General features: G+C 32.4%; 1 protein-coding gene and 1 long non-coding RNA gene across 7 annotated transcripts; one reads left to right on the plus strand and one right to left on the minus strand.

Annotated features, from left to right (window-relative positions):
* The first annotated feature begins 3,627 nt into the window (after nucleotides 1–3,627).
* Nucleotides 3,628–6,211, plus strand: LOC145054892 (putative receptor protein kinase ZmPK1). The gene has a single exon (XM_079003156.1). The coding sequence runs from the start codon at nucleotides 3,725–3,727 to the stop codon at nucleotides 6,098–6,100; it is 2,376 nt and encodes a 791-aa protein (XP_078859282.1). The 5' UTR covers nucleotides 3,628–3,724; the 3' UTR covers nucleotides 6,101–6,211.
* Nucleotides 6,212–13,196: 6,985 nt separating this feature from the next.
* Nucleotides 13,197–16,706, minus strand: LOC145054893 (uncharacterized). 6 transcript variants are annotated; one of them, XR_013684998.1, is made up of 7 exons: nucleotides 16,499–16,706; nucleotides 16,319–16,425; nucleotides 15,739–16,246; nucleotides 15,446–15,577; nucleotides 14,966–15,090; nucleotides 14,097–14,188; nucleotides 13,197–13,365 (listed from the first exon to the last, which is right to left on the minus strand). It is a non-coding gene; the product is annotated as an uncharacterized LOC145054893 (long non-coding RNA). The 6 variants fall into 6 exon arrangements; XR_013684997.1 differs by having other exon boundaries at nucleotides 15,739–16,215; nucleotides 16,499–16,705; XR_013684994.1 differs by having other exon boundaries at nucleotides 15,739–16,425; nucleotides 16,499–16,705.
* Nucleotides 16,707–23,494: the final 6,788 nt, after the last annotated feature.

Consider the following 23,494-nt stretch of genomic DNA (forward strand, 5'->3'; position numbering starts at 1 on the left):
AAGGATTCTATCGTTTTCATCATGAATTTTCCCCAAAACCAGCTTATGCTTGATTATACCATCGTGGATGAATTTGAGCACTCCACTTGGATTTGTTGCTATTAAATATCATCTAGGTCATAGAATCCAATCTAATTTCATCATCTATTGCAATATCCCCAATGTGGGTTTTCTAGGGTTTATGAGGGTTTTCACCAAAATCATCTAATCCAGTAATCCACTAATATAGTGACTGGTTTGAGGTTAGAATCATCAAAAATACTTAAGGGAGGTTAGAAAACCAAATCCTAACATTCATGACAAGCTAAAATCAATATTGGGGTTAAACCCACTTCACAAATTTGAATGTCTAGGTTAAGTGAGAAAAGATTCTAACTTGTAAGCCTTTCTTCCTTCTCTTCTTTACTTGACTGCTCAATTCCCCTCATGAATCGAACCTTAGATGGGAAAAAGATGAAGGATCACCATTGAATAAGTCCACTGGATACAAAACACGATTTGAAGAGAATAGAGAGGATCATGTGCATCTTATTTCCTAACTCTTTCACTTTTGGCCCCTCAAGTTTGCTTATTTTGTCCATTTCCACCCCAAACTCATATTTGGTGTTTTTAACTTTAGTTTTGACATGTAGAGTCCTCTTTCATCCATTTTTATAACTTTGGTAGTCCTTTGCACTAATTGAGTCAACCATTTGGTCAACTCACTTTGCCAATTTGACACTTTTGGCCCTTAAACTTTTAATATGTTATCATTTTCACTTTCAAATTTCTAAACTTCATATCAGTTAATGATATGACTAACCCATAATTATTAAATTATATAGATCATATTTCAATTATTTAATTTATTAATTTAAGAACCTAGTCTAGGATTTTAGGATGTTACAGCCGCTGATATGACAAATATTTTTTTTCATTACTTAAAAAAAGTCAAAAGGGAGTGGCAGGATTCAAAACCCCTGCCATCGATACACAAAGCAAAAACTTTATCGCTAAGCTAAAAAGAATTTTTTTGTATACATTCATGGACTTTAATATACAATGTCCATAACACTACATTATTATTATTATTATTATTATTATTATTATTATTATTATTATTATTATTGTTGTTGTTGTTGTTGTTGTTGTTGTTGTTGTTATAATAATAATAATAATTATTATTATTATAATTATTATTATTATTGTTATTATTATTATTATTATTATAAATATTTGTTCTTCTTATTATATATTTTATGAATGTATTGCATATATTTTTAAATGTATAAATATATATTTTAAAGCTAAAAATACTTTTTAAATGTACAAATATATTTTAAAGGTATTTATATGTTTAAAAAACATATTTATATATTTAACTGCATATTTATATATTTAAAAAACATATGTATACCACTAAAAACATATTTACACATTCAAAAGGTTATTTTTATGTTAAAAATTGTATTTATTTGTAATTAATAGGTATATATATATATATATATATATATATATATATATATATATATATATATTATATATATATGCCGAATAAAATATAGATATGAAAAATACTTATTAATATGAATTATATTGTTTAAACAACATAAGTTTTACATATATTTTATCATACAAATATTTATGTATAAATAAGTATTGTACACGTATAAATGTTTTTTAATACTATATAAACCATATTAATAGGTGTTTTTCATATTTATATGAATATATTATTTTTTATATGAAATAAATACATATTCATACCTATTAAATACAAATAAATAAGATTTTTTAAAAGTATTAGTATGATTATGCTTTCAAATATATAAAATTTAAATACATACTTAAATGTATGAATACTTTTTTAAAACAAATAAATACCATAAATATATATTTATACATTTGAAAATATACTTTTTAGCTTTAAAATATTGTTATACATTTAAAAAAAATATAGCATATATAATAAAATTAGATAATAATAATAATAATAATAATAATAATAATAATAATAATAATAATAATAATAATAATAATAATAATAAAGATCAAGATGGATATCAAAATCAAAATCAAAATAATAGTAGTAGTAATCAAGATTATACATTATATTTAAAGGTTGAGGCATATACTAGTAATCAAGATTATACATTATTTTCAAACCAGACATAGACGAATTGACTAACTTGGTGAATTTAACATCTAACAATTAATTGTCCGTGTTTTTTTGTCTCTCTCTCTCTCTGTCTCTCTCTGTATATACAGACACACACACATATATAAACACACACACACGCACATACGCACAAGTAGTTTGAGCTTAGTGGTAAGGTGGTTGGTTTTGCGTACTAGAGGAGATGTTTAATTTGATTTGTGCCTACCCATTTCTTCTTCTATTATAAGCCTCATCTTAAGCAAAGGGAGCACTCATCCCCACATCAACCCAAGCAAAAAATGGTTGCACAATCTGTTTTCTTAAATGCTACACACCCTCTAGAATTTATAAGAGACTGGTGTATATATGGTTTAGAGGAAAGAATTCAGCATGATCATGACATGGATACCTACCTAATATCCATTCAGTGTGTTATCCGACAAGATCTTAACAGTGTTAGGAGGAAGTGAGAACATGTTTGGTGGCAACTTATGAGTGTGAATGAATGTATAATTTGTACAAAACTTTACAACAATTTTAAATTACATAGTATGTTCTGGTAAACAACTCTATAAGATAATATGTTGTAAATGTTTTGAAATTGTATGATGTTTTAATGTTTTTGTAGTTAAATTTATTGTTTTTCTTTTTTGTTTGAAAAAAACTATAAAAAAATTGGAACAAAATGTAAATTTTATATATCTATAGGAAGGATATTTCATTGCTATAGGTTTGGCTATGATGTACTTTATTTAATATTCGTTTAATTTTTTAAAGATATATAGCCACAAACCAACAACGATAATATGTTGTCTCTAAGGCTAAAGAGTGTGATATTTTTTGTTAATGGTAAAAATGAATCACATAAGCGTTGGGTAAGTATTTGTTTTTCTTACCAACCTCTACATATGATAGGATTACATATGATAGGATGTGCTAATATTTTTGCCTATAAAATTATTTCCAAACCATAACCATATACAACTCTTATATTTTTTTTCTAATGTATACATGTACAACACTTTAATGCGGCTTCATAATGCACACACATTGTTTTCATCGGCAAAAATATTCTGACCATAACATATTGCCACCGGAAAAAAATGGACCAAGGGGCTGGTAATATATGCCACCTAGGAATGTCGACAGTAAAACCATTATGACACCGTTCAACCAAAAAGATTACATATAACCACAAAAGTATTCATTGTGACTAGGCTATGGAGACAAGGCTATGGGGATGACTTTTTGTTGCAGCCACCTATGGTGACAACATTTGAACCTATAGCAACTACAAATGTTGTCCCCTTTGAAATATAATAAGAAAATTAAAAAAAAAAAAACAATTAATACCAATAATTTAGAGCCACTTATTTTCTTGCCCTTTCAAATATAGAAATTAGTTGCCCACGTTATATACAAATATGTAACAGTGTTATTCTAACAGCTGAAAATTGAAATCATGTTTAAAGTCGTTATTTGCGTCAACAAAATATTTTATTTTATTTATAGTACAAAAACCCAATATCTTTCTGAAAATTTATCAAGCTAGAACATTTGCTTCTACTTATTCCAACAGCTGAAATCATGGCTGTACCTTTTCATTTTCATGTTCTTGTTCTTACAATATCAACGCTTTCCCAGATACCAATATCATCATCATCTTCTTCTTCTTCTTTCTTAACTCGAGGATCATCTCTATCTGTTGATAACGACGATGACATTTTAGTTTCACCCAACGGAATTTTCACCGCCGGTTTCCATCAAGTCGGAGAGAATGCTTATGGCTTTGCTGTCTGGTTCTCGGAGCAACCCGCATCCCGGAGTCGTACAGTGGTCTGGATGGCTAATCGAGATGCACCCGTAAACGGAAAACACTCGACGCTGTTCATATCGGAAGATGGGAATCTCGTTTTGACAGATGCTGGTGATCATCAAAACGTCATTTGGTCAACAAAGGCGAAGTCAACATCTTCTTTAGTGCAACTACAACTACATAACACAGGTAACCTTGTGCTCCATGGAGGAGAAGAAAACCCTCTTTGGCAAAGCTTTGATCATCCCACCGATACCCTTCTTCCAAATCAACTCTTCACTAAGAAAACCCAACTTGTTTCTTCAAGAAGTTTCACTAATTACTCTTCAGGGTTCTATAAACTCTTTTTTGATAACGATAGCATTCTTCGACTTCTTTATGATGGCCCACAAACAACTACTGTTTTCTGGCCTCATCCGAGTTTAAGAACTTGGGAAGTTGGGAGATTCCAGTATATTGATATTCGAAGAGCAAGCCTTGACTCCAATGGTGAATTCAACTCATCTGATGGTTTTAGTTTCAGATCTTCTGATTTTGGAATGAGAACGCAAAGAATTATGAAGATCGATACAGATGGTAACTTAAGAGTTTACAGCTTCGATGAAAGAAGATTGAGATGGGAAGTTCAATGGCAAGCTCTTTCTCACCCTTGCCAGATTCATGGTGCTTGTGGTCCAAACAGTCTCTGTTCTTATTCTCCAGATTTCGGAAGAACATGCGCTTGTTTACATGGATACAAGAAGGTGGATTCTAATGATTGGAGTTATGGGTGCGAACCAGAATTCCAGCTATGCACGCAAGATGGGTGTGATGATTTCATTGAGCTTCGTCATGTAGAATTCTACGGCTATGATATTCGATTGATCATCAACTGCACTCTTGATGCTTGCAAGAAGGATTGCTTAAAGGATGACACTTGCAGGGGGTTTCAACTCGGATGGAGGAATGACATCCCTTATTGCTTCATAAAAACTTCTTTGCATAATGGGTATCAAATGGGAGTCGATTATTTGATGTATATCAAACTACCAAAGAGATTAGTATCATCTTTTACTCAGAAACCCATCATCCAATCAAGCTTCAGTTGTCCAGACGCTGTGCTCTCCCCCATCATGAGGACTTACAAGACAAAACATGATATGAATTCGAAGTTGCTTGAGTTCGTGCTAGTGTTCGGATGCATGATAGGGTTCATTGAGATCGTTTGTGTAGTGATATTCATGTATTGTAGCAGTAAACACCCATCCGCAACAGAGAAAACTTATTTTCCAGCTGCTACAGATTTTCGGAAATTCACATACAGCGAATTGAAAAAGGCATCACGCAATTTCAGTGATGAGATTGGGAGAGGTGGTGCTTCAATCGTGTATAAAGGCAGGTTAGCAGACAACAGGATCGCAGCAATTAAAAGGCTCACGAACACTAATCGCCAAGGAGAAGCTGAGTTTCAAGCTGAAATAAGCACGATTGGGAGACTGAATCACATGAATTTGATACAGACATGGGGTTATTGTGCTGAAGGAAAGCATAGGCTTGTGGTATATGAGTATATGGAGAAAGGATCATTGGCTGAAAATTTAAGCTCTGGTCATAAACTTGATTGGGCGACTAGGTTTGATATAGCGAAAGGTATTGCAAAAGGGTTAGCTTACTTACATGAAGAATGCTTGGAATGGGTTCTACATTGTGATGTGAAACCCCATAACATATTGTTGGATGCGAATTACAACCCTAAAGTCGCAGATTTTGGTCTTTCCAGATTGTTGGACAGAAGAAGTGGTATCAGCGAATGGAACTTCTCCGTGATGCGAGGGACTCGAGGTTATATGGCTCCTGAATGGGTTTTAAACCTTCCGATTACCTCAAAAGTTGATGTGTTTAGCTATGGGGTGGTGATATTGGAGATGATAACAGGAAGAAGTCCAGCAAGCGAGAATGAAAATGAGGAGATTAAGCATGCCCTAATAAATAGGGTGAGAGATAGGAGTCAAGGGTTTGATGAAATTGTGGATCCTTGGATAAGGGATCAATATAATGATGAGACTGTGATGGAGAATCTGGTTAGAATTGCACTACAATGTGTTGAGGAAGATAGAGAGGCAAGACCCTCAATGAGACAGGTAGTCGATGTGCTTCTCCATGTCTGACTTTCAAGTGTATATTAATTAGATCGAGCTCTTCACACTTTGAAACCAGTGTTATGTAAAAACAATAAATTTATTTTACTTTCTTGTTACATTCTTCTTTCACTTCTAAAATTTTTTTTGGGACTTCTCACCTTCTTATTGATTTGGTTATATATCATTTTATGGATATTTGAATTAAAATTTTTCCATATGGTATTTTGTGGTTGTTTCATTTTTCTAAATATACAAAAGGGTAAATATTTGTTACTAGAGCTATAATTTTTTAGAGAGTGTTTGCATACTTGGAACAAGATTTAACCAAGTGCAATGGGACAATTCACTAAACAAATAGTCACATCCAAAAAGATGGAACTCAATGGAACACGTATTTCATTTTTTTTTAATCTGACGAAATTAACCCTTAGAACGGGTCTTAGCTTGCGTCTCCACCATTCTCATAGTCTTATGGAATTATCGGGTTCTTCAAATAGATATCATCGACTTCCTATATTAATTGCACAAAAAAACTCATTTTAGATTAATGATTATCAATTTTAGTGTCATATGAACTCTGAAGCCATCCACAATCTCATATGTGTCGTCTGTGCTTAACATCCCAATGTATAACTCCTTTTCAAACTTCAGTAGTATCGTAATTTGTTGATTAACTTGAACAAATTATTGATTATTTCTCTCCTAACCTTACCAGCTACATCTATTTGTTCTTAGATATATGTATTAAATTTGATTGGCTTGAAGTTTTCTATATAATGAAAATCCGATTCTGATTTTTTTTATTCTTTATCTACCTTTCATTAAGTGCATCTGCATATGTTTCTTTAATTATGTGTTTTGCCTTCTTTAATTACTTGATTTCTTGAATCCTTCTTGATTACTTTATAATTATGTGTACAAAAATCCTTTTGTTTTATTTGGTGGTTATAATTCTTATGAGGTTAGTATAGATGGCGAATTCCAATTTTTTAGGTTGTAACAACTAACAAGTGAACTTCTAGAATGCATAATTGATAAAATTGAAATTCCTTATTCGATTTATATAAGTGAAAAATTACTTTCATACTTTGATTACTCGACGAGTAAATTTAAATATTTACTAACCAACAACCATTATGGAATTTTATGTTATCACTTTTGACCCGTTCTTTTTCTTCAATTTGATCATGCCTTATTAATGAAAGATTTGTATTGATTTTATATTATTTTTAAACGTTAAAAGTTGTATTTATATGAATTAGTGAGATAATGTAAGCTGGTGAAGAAGAATTAAAAAGGAATGAGACAAATAGGGATGCATCAAAGATTCAAAGGCATATTAATGTGAACTCATAGGGTCATAAGTTTCCAGTTATAGTTATCGGTGGTAGATGTGATAATAGAAGCTTTAGGCCTGAAATCTATGATTAAGATTTCTAAAGTTGAGGGAAAAGATCGTCGGTATTAATATAATAGCAAAGCACATACGAAACAAAATCAAATATTTGAAGGATGAATTTTTTACTGCATATGATATGCAAAATTCAAGTGGGTTTGGTTGGGACGATGCTCGCAAATGTGTAGTAGTTGATTCTTCTGAGATATTAGAGAAATATCTAAATGTTAGTGATTATATATATATATATATATATATATATATATATATATATATATATATATATATATATATATATGGGTAAAGTGAATATACCTAACAACCTTATATAAGCTTAGGTACCTAACTCAATAATACTACATCAGTTTGTATCATATTTACATTGTAATTGCCTAAGGTTCTTAACCTTCAATCCTATAACTTGATTACTTCCAAAATCTTTGGATTTTCAACAATATCTTACTTTTACATCACGTCTTTTTATTGAATACCATCTGATGGGCTTCATATCCTACCGCTACAAATGAAAGGATGTATGAGAAATATAATGAAGAATTTCCAAAATTTTTTGAAGTAAATCAAGTTTAGGGATAAACTTTAAGAACCTTGGATGATTGCAATGAAAATTTAATGCAAAATGACGTAGTTTGATGAGGTTAGGTACCTAAGCTTATATAAGGTTGTTAGGTATATTCACTTTACCATATATATATATATATATATATATATATATATATATATATATATATATATATATATATATTATATATATATATATATATATATATATATATATATATACATATATATATATATATATATATATATATATATAGTTTTCATATCTAAGTATTAAATATATGATTTCACATGTAACTTTGTTTGTTTTACTAGAATCATCCAATCAAAAAACTATGTCGCGATCAAACCATTCCCTGGATACAAGCGACTAACAAATGTTTTTGGTAAAGATCGAGCTACTACAGGTGGTATGGCTGAATCGTCGGCTGATGTGGCAAAAACTCAAAATATTAATAACGATGAAGGAGAAAGTTTTTCATCGTCTATGTCTAATCCTCAAAACACTGCAACTTCCTCCGATCCAAATCCCAAAGACTCGGTGCAAAATAAAAAAAGAAAAGCGGCATCTGAAGAAGTATCACATCTAATTCAATATAGCTACCATATCTGAGGAAATCCGAAGTTACGTCTTCTACTAATGACCTCACGGAGTTAAAAAAATATACATGAAGACTTGAAGACCATGGAGTTGTCATCTTCAAAAATCATGCGAGTTTGTTTAAAGTTTACAGAAAACCTGAATTTGTTACTGATATGGAATAGCTAGGATGCAGTTACCAAACTACTTTTTGCGAAAACTATATTGGAAGAAGACAACTGAGGTTTGTTATTTTTTTATTTAAAACTATGGATTTTAGAAACCGTATTGGTTTAGAACTTTGTTAATTTTAAATCAATTTTGATTATTTGGTATTAGAAATTGCTTTAATTTGAGAATTTTAAATAATTTTTTTAATAAAAATATTTATTTTGAAGTTATGTATGTTAATTAGAGTTATTATGAATATTTTTTTGCAAAAGGGTAGTATGGTCATTTTTACATTTTATTTTGTCTCGTTCTATTGTTACCAAACAGTTTTAGACAACTTGTTATGCTCTGTTCCATTCTTACCAAACGCTATGCAAATTTTTTGTCCAATCTAATTCAGTTGAGTACAGTACAGTCCAGTCCAGTTATGTCTTATGTTCCACTTAGTTCTTCTGCTAAACGGTACCTTAGGCAACATTAAGAATTGGCAATTCTCTCTTCAACTCGATTTGTCCCAGTTGAACAAAAATTCATAATCCTTTTTTATCTATTAAATAATAAATCTCAATTCATGGAGTTAACATAAATGAATATGACTTGAATGGGAAGTTGGGAAGTACCATATTCATGAAACTAATAACATCTTGGACTCCTTGCACATTAGCAACAATATAGATGAATTATTAGGGTTAAGTTATTGAAATATCAACCTACTTTTCCAATTGTTTAATCCTAGTTCGCTAATGTGTATTAAATAAAAGTTGAAAAGACATAAGGGAATGTTATGAAATGTATAAATTACATACCCGATTGTTCTAAGGAAGTAAGAACAGACTCTCGAAGCACCAGCACGCATCACTATTGAGGTCTGTATCACATCCACCTTTGTAGTTTCTCACACACCATTCAATCACCTTAAACAACTTGAGATTGAAGGTCAACTTTTCCAATACATATTATTTGATTTTCTTGTAAACGAAGAGCAAATAATCTCACTACCTTACAAATTGCACACATGACATATTATTAATTAAAATAAAACTTAAAATATGACTAAATTATGTTGTGCAAAAATAAACCGCAATTCACAATAGTTTCATTTGTAATTAAGGTAGACTATAATGATAACCATAACCGAAGAGATGTTAGGGTTTTACCTTCCAAGTTGATTAGGCCTGAAATATAGATCTTTTTCAAAGACAATCAACTCAAAAAAGAACCTACTCAACAACTCACTACAGTCGATGGATTCATTTTGGGCAGAAGCAACCACAAAAAAAATGTAAATAAGAATGTGTGAAGTGGCAGTAATATTACTTGTAGCTTTGGCTTATTTTATTATGGTTTCCTGATTTTGGATTCTTGAGTGACTAGTTTCTTTGAAAGTTCTTTGTCTGAATGAATAAAAAAAAAAGGTTACCGTTTTTTATCCTCTATAACCTAACAATGAACAAAATCTCTTACCAATGGAATAGTTCAACTCAAATTCAATATAGTTTCCCCTTTTTTAGGTAAAATTTAATCAAGTCAAATTCAATATAGTTTTCCCTTTTTGCTCCCTTGACACTATGCTAGCTTACCAATGTAATTGTTCATTTTCAATTTACCTTTTTTGAAAGAAGGAGATATTAAGGAATCCATACTCAAAAATCAATGTATAAAAGTACATATCAAATTCTAACAAATTAAAGAAGAAACTTGGAGAATACCTGCAGTTACGTATCTTGCAGAAAATTGTAGCATCACCCATCCATTGTTATTCACCATTGAACTAATAGAAGACAGAAAATGGATTTTTTGGTCTAAGGATAAAAAATCAAAACAAAGAGGCGATAAGATAGATTATTGAGATAACCGTAAGATTAGTGACTTTAATCATCTTATAATCTAATTATTATACTGATTATTGTCATGGTTATCAGTTTGAAAAGTACACCCAAACACCCATTATCCACAAGTTTCTAAACCCTAACAAAATAAGCATACAACTTGAAATCATGTCTGGAATTCAATCATCTCATAATTTAAAGATTAAAAATCCATCTAATTTCTTAACAATTATGGTGATACCGTAAAAAATGCACAATTAAGCAATACCCACAAAGATTAAAGCAAAATTGTCGAATGCAGTGAGTCCAATAGTTATAGGGTTCATTTAACATAAATGGATTTTTTCCTAAACAATTTGAAAGAGAAAATATAAATACATTCCCATCAATTCATCGAATTCCCAAAATTAAACAGTACATATGTATACAATCCGTAGAAAAATGAAACCCTAGAATAATTAAGGATTTAAGGTGCATTTGGTTGTGGAAAATTTTTCAGTTTTCTAGAAAAATTTCGAATTTTTTTGGTTTTTTCGGTTTTCCAAAATTTTATAAGAAAATAAAAAATTTTAAAGTGTCTCACAATTATAGGAAGAGAAATTAAATATCTTTGTACCTTTTTTTTCCTCGTACAAAGTAAAATTATCATAAGTGTTATATTTTGATAAATTTAAGTAATATTTTATGAAACGATTGTTATTATTCATATAGATACAAGGATAATTGTGAATAAAAATAAAAGGATATTTAATTTCTCATAGAAAATAAATTGTTTGTTCAATTTTATTATTATATTAGGTTATACGGATGAGATGCATACAAAAAAAAGTTTAATAATAAAAAAATGTTATATATAAATTATAAATATGAAACTAATTCTTTGTATATAGGGATTTATATATTATATATTAAAATTTTTTATTTTTAAATATGTATAAATCATTGTATGATGAATACTTAGAATAAATTCTTATTCAATAGTAAACTTCTTCAATTTAAGGTATATATCAAATGAATTTAAAAGCATTATAAAAATAATAACAAAATAAAACTTTTTATGAAAAATATATGGAAAACATATGACATTCAATTTTAAACTCCTTAAAATTTGGGATTTTTAGGAATTAAAAAAAAAAATACTAAATAATGACATGTGTCATCATTATACATAAAACATGTCATGTGTCAATAAAATAACTTTTATTATCATAAGTATTCACTATAATAAACTACTTATAGAGATGACATTTGTGGTCACCGTAAGTTCAAATATCGTCCCTACATGTGTCCGCGACGAAAAGTCATCTCCATAGCCTTGTCACAATTGATAATTTTTTCGTCACCATAGGTATTCTTTTTGAGACAACATATCATCGTTGTTGGTTCGTGAGTTTGTCTTTACAAAATTTAAAAAAAAAAAATATTAAATAAAGTATATAGAGTTGGACCTATGCAGGCACCATTTTGTCCTCATAGATGTACATATAACGACGACATGTTGTCCCACAACCAGGCATATAGAAACTTCTCATAGATGTTCAATAATGACTTCACGGTAAAGATCTTTGCCTCATTCGCTAGAGTGTCGATCTTTGTTTATTTTTTCAGTTTTCTCAAAAAAAAAAAAATAATAAAATAAAATAACTACAAAAACATTAAAAAAATCATGAACTCTTATAACAATTAAAATAACTTATACTACAATTGTTTAGCAAAACCTACTACCAAATTTGAAATTCTTTAAAAGTCGCATACAAACTACACATTGATTCACCCCCACAAGTTGCCACCAAACAAGTTCTTGCCTCCTCCTGACATATGACACTATGAACGGATATTAGGTAGTTCTCGATGTCATGATCAAGCTAAATTTCTCCCTCCAACCCATACGTGCATTAGTCTCTTTGAATTTCTAAAGGGTCAGCCATTGTTTGCTTGTTTGCATCATCACATTCACACCTCAAAACATACAATCCACATTCTCTTAGGAGAAGCTCGTGACTTGGGGAAACTTTTGCATCAGGCTATAGGATCAAAAACTCCCCCATTGGAGGGTACAACAAAAAAAAATGCATGTCACAAAACACCCAAGTTAATTAAGATAAAAAAATAAGATAAGATGATATACCTAATTAATACTAATATCACCAATATCTACCTCTATGAATAATTACATCGTGACGTTAAAAATGTTGATGGACGTGACGCAACAACAGTTCATAAACTACATTTGTTGTCTCGTATATGTCTCTATGGACAATTGCATCGTGTGCCTAATTAACATGACCCATAGTCACTTGGTATTCAAAAATAAGGATGTATAAATTCATCTAACTAAATACATACAATAAGTTGTCTAGAAAGAAAGGTTTCACCTCAAAGTGAATAGACTCAAAGAGTAAAGTGGTTTTCGATGATGCAATCGATTCAGCAAAGTATCTTGTGCTACATTCATTTTCAATTATTTATTATGATATGAATATATTACAAACTAGAGAAGTGCCCCGCATTGCGGGGGTTCGAAGCCTTCAATGAAAAGTTAATTTCCATTGTTGTATATTAACAATATGAAATATGATTATATACGTAGATTAAAGTTTAAAAATATTAGTATCCACAAATAAATAAGTAATTTGTAAAAAACAATGCAAATGGTACTTTAGATAGTTGACTAAAGACCTAAAGCTTGACATTAACCATCTCTCCTCTAAATCCACACCTTCTAACACAAGATACCCTACAAAAAAAATATATGCATTAATGGAAGCTATCATAATATTCATGTGACTTTTGTGAGAAGGTGTTTCCTAATATCTCATATTAACAATGTATTTTCAGTATACACCTTTTGAATTTTGTTCTCAGCAATTTATTTGACTTTTTTTTACCAAAAACAAAAGCACATTGCTATTTGTTATATTTTTTCATATTTAGGTGGTATATATATATACTAAATAGCACTGTACTTTGAGCTTACGTTTTTTTTGTTTTTGTTTCTTGCAATTTATTTATATTTTTACCAAAAACCAAAACACGTTGTATTATAAATTTCATCTTAAACAAATCAAGTAAATATATTTGAAATTTAATGAGGAAAATATAAACAACTCTAAATTATTGTTATGAAGAATTTAAAAGTTTTATGTAAGCATTATAAAAAAATTAGTTATGACAATACAAAGTATGACCACATGGCCCAATACTAAATAATTTCATTTTTGTTTTTGCAAATTTATTCAGAAAACTATTAATCGATTTTGATATTTTTTTTTTTTGGAAATAGTATTAATTTTGTAATATGTTTTTACGGCCTCCAAATGACGTTCTTGGCCCGGTCCTACAACTCAGAGTGAGAGATTACAACAAACCATCAAATTGGAAAATATTATTATGGCTTTTGGGAGAAGAAGAAATAGTTACATTGTTCAAGTAATCTGATTATTCAATATTATATGACCTTAAAATTACCTTAATATGAGTTTCCATGAACCCTTTTAATCAGGGCTTTGAATAGTTGGAACAGTCGACTCAACATCTTCGTCATCACCCGAATCTGATGGCTGCAATTTTAGATCATTATAAGTAAAAACTAAATAATAAAAAATGTAAAATGGATGTCAAAGAACGCATAACTTTTCAGCATCATGGTCTGAAATCTACTTTTAGATTTCATCATAACCATCGGATAGCCTAAAAAGTTTATCAGGGAGGGTCAAGCCATGAATGTAATTGTTTTTTTTACCAAAAAATCAAATGATCCATACAAAACACTTAAAAGAAAGAAGGGTAAAATGGTCATTACCATAGGTCCATTAGTGAAAGATGAATAATCACAGCTACTATTCACATCGTACATATAACACAAATATCATGATAGTAAGCTACTTTACCAAACATTCCCCACTTCCTGGTAGAGAGCTCGGGGTGTGCATACGTTGTCATATTCTTTCAAAAGCTCAACTTGGAATGTAATTCAACAATGACAGACATAAATAAAAATAGTTTATATCCCAATTTTTCATTCCATGAAGGAATGAAAAAGAAAAACATTGGCTAAGGAATGAAAGTAACAAAACAAAAGGAATCGGAACAGCCTATTCCATTCCTTCCAACATTCCGATGGAATAAACCATTCAATTCCTTCCTTGATTCCAATATACCACATACCATCATATTATATTTAGCAAATCGAAACAACTCCACTGGTAGCAAATAGATATGCAACAGGAAAGAAAAGCTATGTGAAACCCAAAATACATGTTAACAGATTAATTTGAGCCAAAAAAATAGGAAACCAAAAATAAGAAAAGTCAATCATTACAATAATCAGCCATTACCTTATCAAACCTTTGATCTTTTGAAGCATAACATCCTCATAAATATTAAACTCTGACTTAAAATCTTGCAGGAAATCCTACTACCTTCCTAGTAGTGCTTCAGAATTTTTTGTACCAAATGAGAACTGAAAACACAGAAGTTTGAAGTTTTAGTAACGTAGAGTTTTTCATGAAAACAAATCAAGAAAATGAGGATAATAATGCAATTTATTCGTAGCCTCGAGCCATAAAACTCAGCAGGATGGAACCAAGTTATAGCATTATCTACACTTGCATCAAGTGCGTTCTTACAAGCTTTCATTTTCCTATATGCAATCGCCAGAGGAGAAACCAGGTCCCAATATCATTTTCAGTCAAAAACCAATAGATAATAGAGCACATAAGCTTAAAAAAGTTCACTGGGGACTTTTCACGAACACCTGGTGGACAATTTTTCAATATTTAATCAAACTTAAATTTTCAATATTTAATCAAACTTACCATCCTATTTGAAATTGTTCCAATAACTGGTACGGCCTCATGAGAAAGCTCCAAGTGCAAGCTTTGTGAACTTCAAATCAGAACCACCCGACTTCAGAAATTTATCTTCCTCGTCGTTCAACCCTTCTCTCGCTAAAAGCAAAGTTACAGACACTGGTTGGTTGTATGTTTTAACTACTAATCTAAGTAAAAACATTAATTTTTTTATGTTCGATGCATAAATTCTCCACACCCACCACTACCAGCGCAACTGCCAGTGGTGATAGATGCAAACCTATTGAAATGTTACATACCTGGTTGAAAACCATTGGAGGATATAAGTGGAGGAACAGATGAATGCGATTCTGAGAGAAAAAACTGATGAGCAAAATCCTGGAAACGTTTGAAGAGACAGTTACCGATTTTAGGGCTTTTTAGAAGAGTAACTGAAGAGGAACAAAAGTTAGGGAGCTGATGTCGGTGATGGGAAATCAAGGAGTTACACATTCCATCCACGAAGAGATCGTGGAAGACACAAAATGGAGGAAATCAGTAGGAAGGGAAGACGCAAAATCAAGGAACACCCAAAAGCCCTAACGCCTACGACGGGAAATCGAGGGCTTCCTCTTCCAAGAAAATGTCGATTATGGAAAGAGGACGTACAGAAAGCCGGTAGAAAGAGAGGCATATAGAAAGTCGATGTTTCACCTGAAACCAACCGGCAATGGTCGTCATTTGTCACTGCATGGTGTTTATAGGGATCGAATCCCACCTCTTATCTCTGATGAAACCTATAAGAAAAATCGATCGAGATCGGAGAATCTGGACGGTGGAGAAGCTATGTAAAAAAGCAAATAGGATGATAGAGGAGATATGGACAGGCAAAAATTAGACCTGACACCGGCGATTAAGAAGGGATAAAATGAAGAAGTAGAAGGTAGAGGATGCTGGAGCTAATGGCGGTGACACCACCGAACCCGACAACCACATCAATCGTGAACCTGCAACATCAATTTAGAGCAGAAATATCAACATTCATCTAGGGTTCATGAAAAGATAGTGGAACATTCTCACCTGCAATTAGAAAAGGAAACGGAGAAGGAAGAAAAGGAACGTAACGATAGATCGAAACGGAGCAAGAAAAGCAAATTCGTCAAAATAAAGATTGAAAAAAATGCCAACAATCGAAAAGTGATTGGGTGGAAAAGCGGTGAAGAGAACAGGCGAAAAACACGGAGCATCAATAATCGTTCAAATGGCATAAACCCCAGAACACAAAATCGGGAAACAAATGCCAAAAAAATCCATGCCCCATAAAAGAAGGACTATTTTTGCCAAAAAGACAGCTATTTCATTGTAGTTTATAAGTTGATAAGTTAGGGGTCTCTTGTTTATTGATTTTGACTATTACCGGTATGGCACTGATATAAGCTATTTTTATCCAAACACCCTTTTTAGCTTATACTGGTGTGGAACCAAAAAACTCTATTTTTAAGCTTCGTCAAACACCCCCAAGGATTCTACACATTCTCTCATTTGGAGACCTAAAACACAGATGGATGAAATCGCCGTTTTCTTCGCTAAGGTCTCAATACTTTACTCTTTCTCTCTACTCAATCTTTGTGTGCTCTTTTTACTCTACTGATTGCATGTATTCCACAAGCGAGTCGATTCATCAAGATAATGAAGAAGACAAAGAAGTGGATCTGTATGGGGCTTCTAACTCTATCGTCCTCTATAGCTTGCTTTGATAAAATCTAGGTATACTCTCTCTCTCTCTCTCCCTCTCTCTCTCTCTCTCTCTCTATTGCTTAGAGAATTGCAAGTAGAGGTTGTAATGGGTTGTGGTTGGTGGTGATTAAGGCGGGTTGTGATGGTGGTGGTATAAGGTGGTTTTTGTGGTGGGTATGATGACAGCAGTGATGGCACCATCACTCTTCCGAAACAAGCCCAAAATCCCAGTTCAGAGAAAAAATAAATTTGGTATGCGTTTCCTTTTTCTTTTCGTCTATTCATTTTACATAAAAGATCAGGTGTGTATATAAAATATGTTTACTGTGTGTGTGTGTTTATGTTTAACAACTAAATTTCAAAGATAAGGAACCGACACAACCACCTACTGGACCACTCACCATCACCGGACACAAAACTGTGTTAGAGTTGTTAGTTACTACATATCAAATGGTAGAACTTCAAGATTTTGTGTATCTCTTCTCCATTTAAACATATGCTCAATTTGTTTGTGATTTTTTGGTTTATTTTGTAACATTTGCATGATCAGATTTCCGTTGTTCCAGATATGTCTAGAAAGTGTTTTCATTGGTTCACTTCTAGGTAACATTTTTTACCTAGACACCCTTGATTTCCAACAAAATTGATTTTTTGGATCTTCTTATGTATGTGGTGGTTCTTGGAATGGTAGGAAACCTCACTCTCCATCAACGAACCCTAATTTTTCCTCTGTCTCTGAATACATTCCTTTCTATTTCCTCACCTCCTCACCCGCCTCTTCTACTCACCGAAAATCGACCATTAGCCCACCAGAAAGACTATACGACTCTTCTTCTCTTTAAAATTGACACCAGACAAGTCATTAATGATATTAGGTCTTCATTCTTTATGATGCTTTTATTATAAACATTAGCATAACTGGAGCTCATAGTAATTGCAACTGGTTTGTCCTTATAATTAGCTTTTTAAAAACCACGTGTCTTCTACTTTGACATTTATTTCTCTCATTATTGATAAAAAAAATTGGTTATTGTAGAGTTCCAAAAAAGCATTAATTAACAAGCATCATATCACCCTTACATGGTCGTTTGTTGAAGATGAATGTTCAAGAACGGAAATGGGAAGAAATTATGGACTAAGGGTAATTTGGTCTTTCTTTTTTACTTTTAGTTTAGGCACCCTATCTGTTTAATATAATGTCTATATGTATGTTTGAACTTTTCTATGAAAATTTAAAAGGTTGGAATAGTGACATATGTTCAGGTGTGATTGGAGTTTATAGACAATGTGAATATGAATTAGGATTACTATAAATGAAATGGTGGTTGGGTTAGGGAGTTTGTTATTATTTTTAATCTGTAAAGTTAGAAAATCAAAGTTGTCTTAATTGCTAAACTTTTGGTTCGCATGATTGTATAACTCTCTATTATGAGTTTGCATCTGATGTAGGTAATTCATATTTTTTTAAACATAAGTAGAAAAGTTTGTGCAAAATGTTAACATGAAATCATTACTTCCACTTTCCTTTACTTTATCACAAATTTGATTGGTAGAATTTGCCTTATATTTTTCAAAAGTTGATAATATTTGGTAAATATGTGTTTCATAAGATACACATCCACTTTCATTGAAGCATTTGGAGTTCACACGTTTGTTGACACTTGTTTCGGGGGATATTTATCCAATAATTTGGATATTAGGCTAGATGGATAATTTTACCCTTGTTAGTTTTTTTCAATCTTATAAATGATGGGTGAGAGGGTGAGGTAATTGTATTGGTGAGAATTGGTTTATAGCATTTTTGGTTCCTATTATTGGGTTATTGTTAATAGACTTGGTACATATGGTTAGATTTTCTGCTAGATATCGATATTCTTGGACCAAGAAGGATGTTTATATAGATAGGGGAACTGTTATGCTTATTTTTTTGGCTGATGGAAATTATTGTTGAACATAGAAAATTTTTTGACAGATGGAAGTTATAAGGTGATAATCTCATAGACTCTTTAGCAGTTGGAAATTATTATACTTTGTTATGTATCAGTTGTAGTGGTGTTGATTCTGATGGCATGTGCGGAATAAGAAAAGATCTAGTGAATCCTCATGTAAACTCAAGAACACATCAAGTAAATAAATCTTGTTAAGCACATATAAGATCTAGAAAGAACATACATAGTGGGTTTTGTACAAATTCTCTCTCTAGCCTAACACTCCAAATGGTTCCTTACATAATGAGAGTCACTCACTTCCTAATTATAGGAAAATACTAAAACCATTTACACATACAAGAGGGTAAGTGAAACATCCTAAAAATACAGTCCAAAATTTTCATTTTCAAATCATTAATAAAACCATAAATATCATTTATCATATAAAAATCATAAGCGGTGTATCACAAAATATCATAACATCTACCAAAATATATATCAGAGTATAACATCCCAAACTAAACATGTAACACCCCAAAATACGAGCCAAAAATTTCATTTTTGAAAACATATATTTAGCAAAACATTCGAATAAAACGTTTACTGATCATAGCATTTTATAAAGATATCGCATGTCTGAAAAAACATTTCAATAACATAAAAATGTCAGAGTACAAATCCCCAGGAAGGTCTCGTGATGCGGAATACGAAACATGTGTGTGATGGGCTGCTACCGCGCCAGCTCCTTCCCCTTCGAAGAAGAGGTACCTGAAACCAAAACTGAAAACTGTAAGCACGAAGCTTAGTGAGTTCCTCCATCGTACCACAAACCATACAATCACATATCATACATATTGTCAGGCATTTCTGGGGTGCCCGACCTACCCGGTACGGCCATTCTGGGGTGCCGACCTACCCGTGTCAAGCCATTATGGGGTGCTGACTACCCATGTCACACCGTTCTGGGGTGCTGACTACCCTTCGGTCCTGACGACCGAACCTCAGGGACTATTTCACCCCTACTGCTGCTATCACATATATCATAACATAACATATTATCAGACATATCTGGGGTGCCTGAACTACCCTTCGGTCCTAGCAACCGCACTCGGGGACTAGTCCCCTCCTACTACCTCTATCGCATATAACGTAAAAAGCCAGCATGCAAACATATCATCATATACTGTCAGACGTATCTGGGGTGTCTGACTACCCTTCGGTCCTAACAACTGAACTCTATTACTATCACACGTAATATATCATGCTAGCATATAACATATCAGGTAGTAGCAAACCTAGATGATATCACAAAGACAATCATCTATCATGCATTTCCTACTGGTGGGCCGGCATTGTGGCCTTAGACCCACCGCTACTAGAAGGTAACTCACCTCGAAGTAGCTGCTGATCTGTGTGGGAATGGTCTGTCTGCTGCTGCTTCGGAAATCCTCCGACTGTAATTCCCACCAAACACTTAATCAATTACTGCTAATTGCCCTCAGGGTAAATTGTCCATTTACCCTTAACAAGTCATGAGTCAAGTCACAGTCAACTGCCAGTTGACCAGACTCGCCGAGTTGGCTAGCCAACTCGCCGAGTTCCTTTCCTTTAGTCTGACCATAAGTCCGTCTCTACTCGTCGAGTTAAGCGTAGACTCGACGAGTCTTCCTTCTATACCCAAGGCCAATAGTCCTTCATCCTACTCGCCGAGTTGTATGAACAATTCGCCGAGTTCATCTTCATCCGAAGAACACTCTAAGCTGTGACTCGCCGAGTTGTATGTGTTGGATTAATGTCTAAGTCCATAACTATAATTGATTAATTGGTAAGACTTGACCCGACCCGACATGGTCCATTTGGGTTGCATGGCATCATGCACTTGGATAGACTATAATGAGAGAAATAAGACACTTATGGTTATTAATATATTATAAGTTCTAGTATATTAATAATAAGAATAATAAGATTATTTAATTAGTATTGATCAAGAATTAATTAGGATTAATTAAGTGATCAAAAGAAGACTAATTAAATATATGGGTTGATTGTGTAAATCATCCATACTTGTATAGTGGGCTAATGCTCCATGGATAATAAGTTGGGCTAAAACCCATAGGATGGTCCATGGATGCTCCATGGTGTATTTGAACCCATGGATCCAAGGAAATGGAAAGTCATGACAATTAGGGTTTATCCTAATTGTAACACTATATAAAGATCTTATTCTTGACAAAATCGGCCACTTAGTGTGAGTAATAGAAGGGCTAGCCGATTTTCATGAAGTGTAGATTTTTCTCAAGTTATTCCATGTGTATTTGGTGTTGTGTGAACCATTTGAGGTGTCACACTTGAAGCACTTGGCACTCAAGCTTCATGAAGACTTTCTACATGAAAGAGGTATGTATTCTATCTTGTTATATTCATTATTTTATATGCTAGATTAGGATAATACCTTGGATGTTCATATTTGTATGTATAATAGAGAAAACATAGATCCAAGGTATTTAGGGTTGCATGTACACTTAGGAGTGTTAGAATGCTCAAAACCCTACAGTGGTATCAGAGCCTAGGCTTGTTTTCTTGTTATACTTGCAAAAGAAGCTGGAAAATCGAGTTTTGATGCTGTCTGCCCAGCAGACTCGCCGAGTCCAAGGCAAAAAGCATCCAACTCACCGAGTTGGTTCGTGCACTCGACAAGTTGGACCCCCAGACAGCATAAATTCGACTTTTTGGCTGGAATTGGACTAGGAACATTACCCTAAGATGTTTTTGAACTTATAAACTTGTTTTTGATGTGGTAATGTTCATGCTAATCCAATTTCAAAGATAATTGTCAATAGATTCATGTTTTGTATTAGTTTAAGGTTTAGACTAATTCCATGAAAAAGTTTGATTTGAATTATCTTGTTCTTATGAGTTGCTTAGATTAATAGAAAAGTTGAGTGAAATAGTTGTTTTCAATCCAAATTAATCTAAGAGTTGATTCTAAAATGTGTTTTTGTAACTTGTCCTCAAGTTATATGAAAAGTCACATTTAAGTTTCATAAAAGTCATACAAAGTTGGCAAATGTTACAAAATGAAGAGTCTAGTTCTAATTAAATGGTGTTACGACTCCATAATTTGTCCTCAAGTTATGGAGGACCAAGAGTCTCTTCATTAAATAATAAATAAATAAAAAGTGTAACCTTAATTAATTCCATAAGTTATAAGATAAAGAAAAGTTAATTCTTTTATTAGTTTAAAGTCTTCCATAACTTGTCCTCAAGTTATGGAACTTGAAGAGTTTTTGGATTAAAACTACTTTAAACACATAAGTTATGGAACTAATTAATTTTGAATAGTTTCAAAACTTGCCCTCAAGTTTTGGAATTTGTAAAGTTTTCTCTTATGAATACTTTAATTCCAAGTTAGCCCTTAGAATTTTAAAAGTTAAAATTCAACCCTTATACTTTATAATATTATAAGTTAATAATATATATATATATATATATATATATATATATATATATATGTATAAGAGTAAAGTTAGTCTTACCGCTAGTACGCCTCATTCACGAAGCTGGTCTATAAGGTGGGTATAAGGTTGTTGCCTATAAAATGGCAACTTAATGAGTGTCTACTCTCACCCACCGCTTGCTTGACTGGTGGAGGGTCGTTAGCCGAACGGGTTTGACAGGACTATAATTCTCCCTTCATTAAAAGTATTAATGATAAATACTAAGTAACTAAACCTTTTATAAATACCCAATCTTAGTTACTTAGGAAAATGTGAATAAGGTGCTAATCCATGAAATTACACTTTGCACTTTGTTTAAGTCGGTTAGTGGAGCGTGTGTGGTTAACCGGCACACTAATTCATATTTAACAAGGTATGCAAAGGGTAACTTAATGTTTATCATAGTATTGATGGAGTGTGTGTGGTTAACCGGCACATCGATCGAGGGGTAAACACTTAAGGGTACCAAGTAATTTGCATGGTTACTTCACACCTTGTTTTGTGATCCTCGGCATCCCAGTCACAAAACCTGAAGGGCACGCTCGAGATTGAAACATGCCATTGAACAGTTCAATGAATCTCAAAAGATCTAGGAGCTTCAAAACCAATTAAAACCAAATAATACATTTCGTTTATCTTGGTGGAAATTGGTGAATCGTCATTCACCTACCTTCAAATATTTTATAGCTTGGATTACGGCATACCTCTTCTAAGTTATAAAATAGTTTGTTGGGTCCTAGCCTTAATATTTCATATTGGGTGTCATATTAAGGACTTAAGATCAACTATCTTGAATATCTCCCAAAAGATGTCTGGTTTAGACATCTGTGATCTTCCCAAATCTCTTGAAACAAGGTTTCCTAAATGAAGATGATGTCCTTTGGAAATCATACTTCTTTAACCTCCTCCAATTA

Source organism: Lactuca serriola, chromosome 5 (assembly GCF_051521515.1).
Source record: "Lactuca serriola cultivar US96UC23 chromosome 5, Lser_US96UC23_V15, whole genome shotgun sequence".
Classification (NCBI taxonomy): Eukaryota; Viridiplantae; Streptophyta; class Magnoliopsida; order Asterales; family Asteraceae; genus Lactuca; species Lactuca serriola.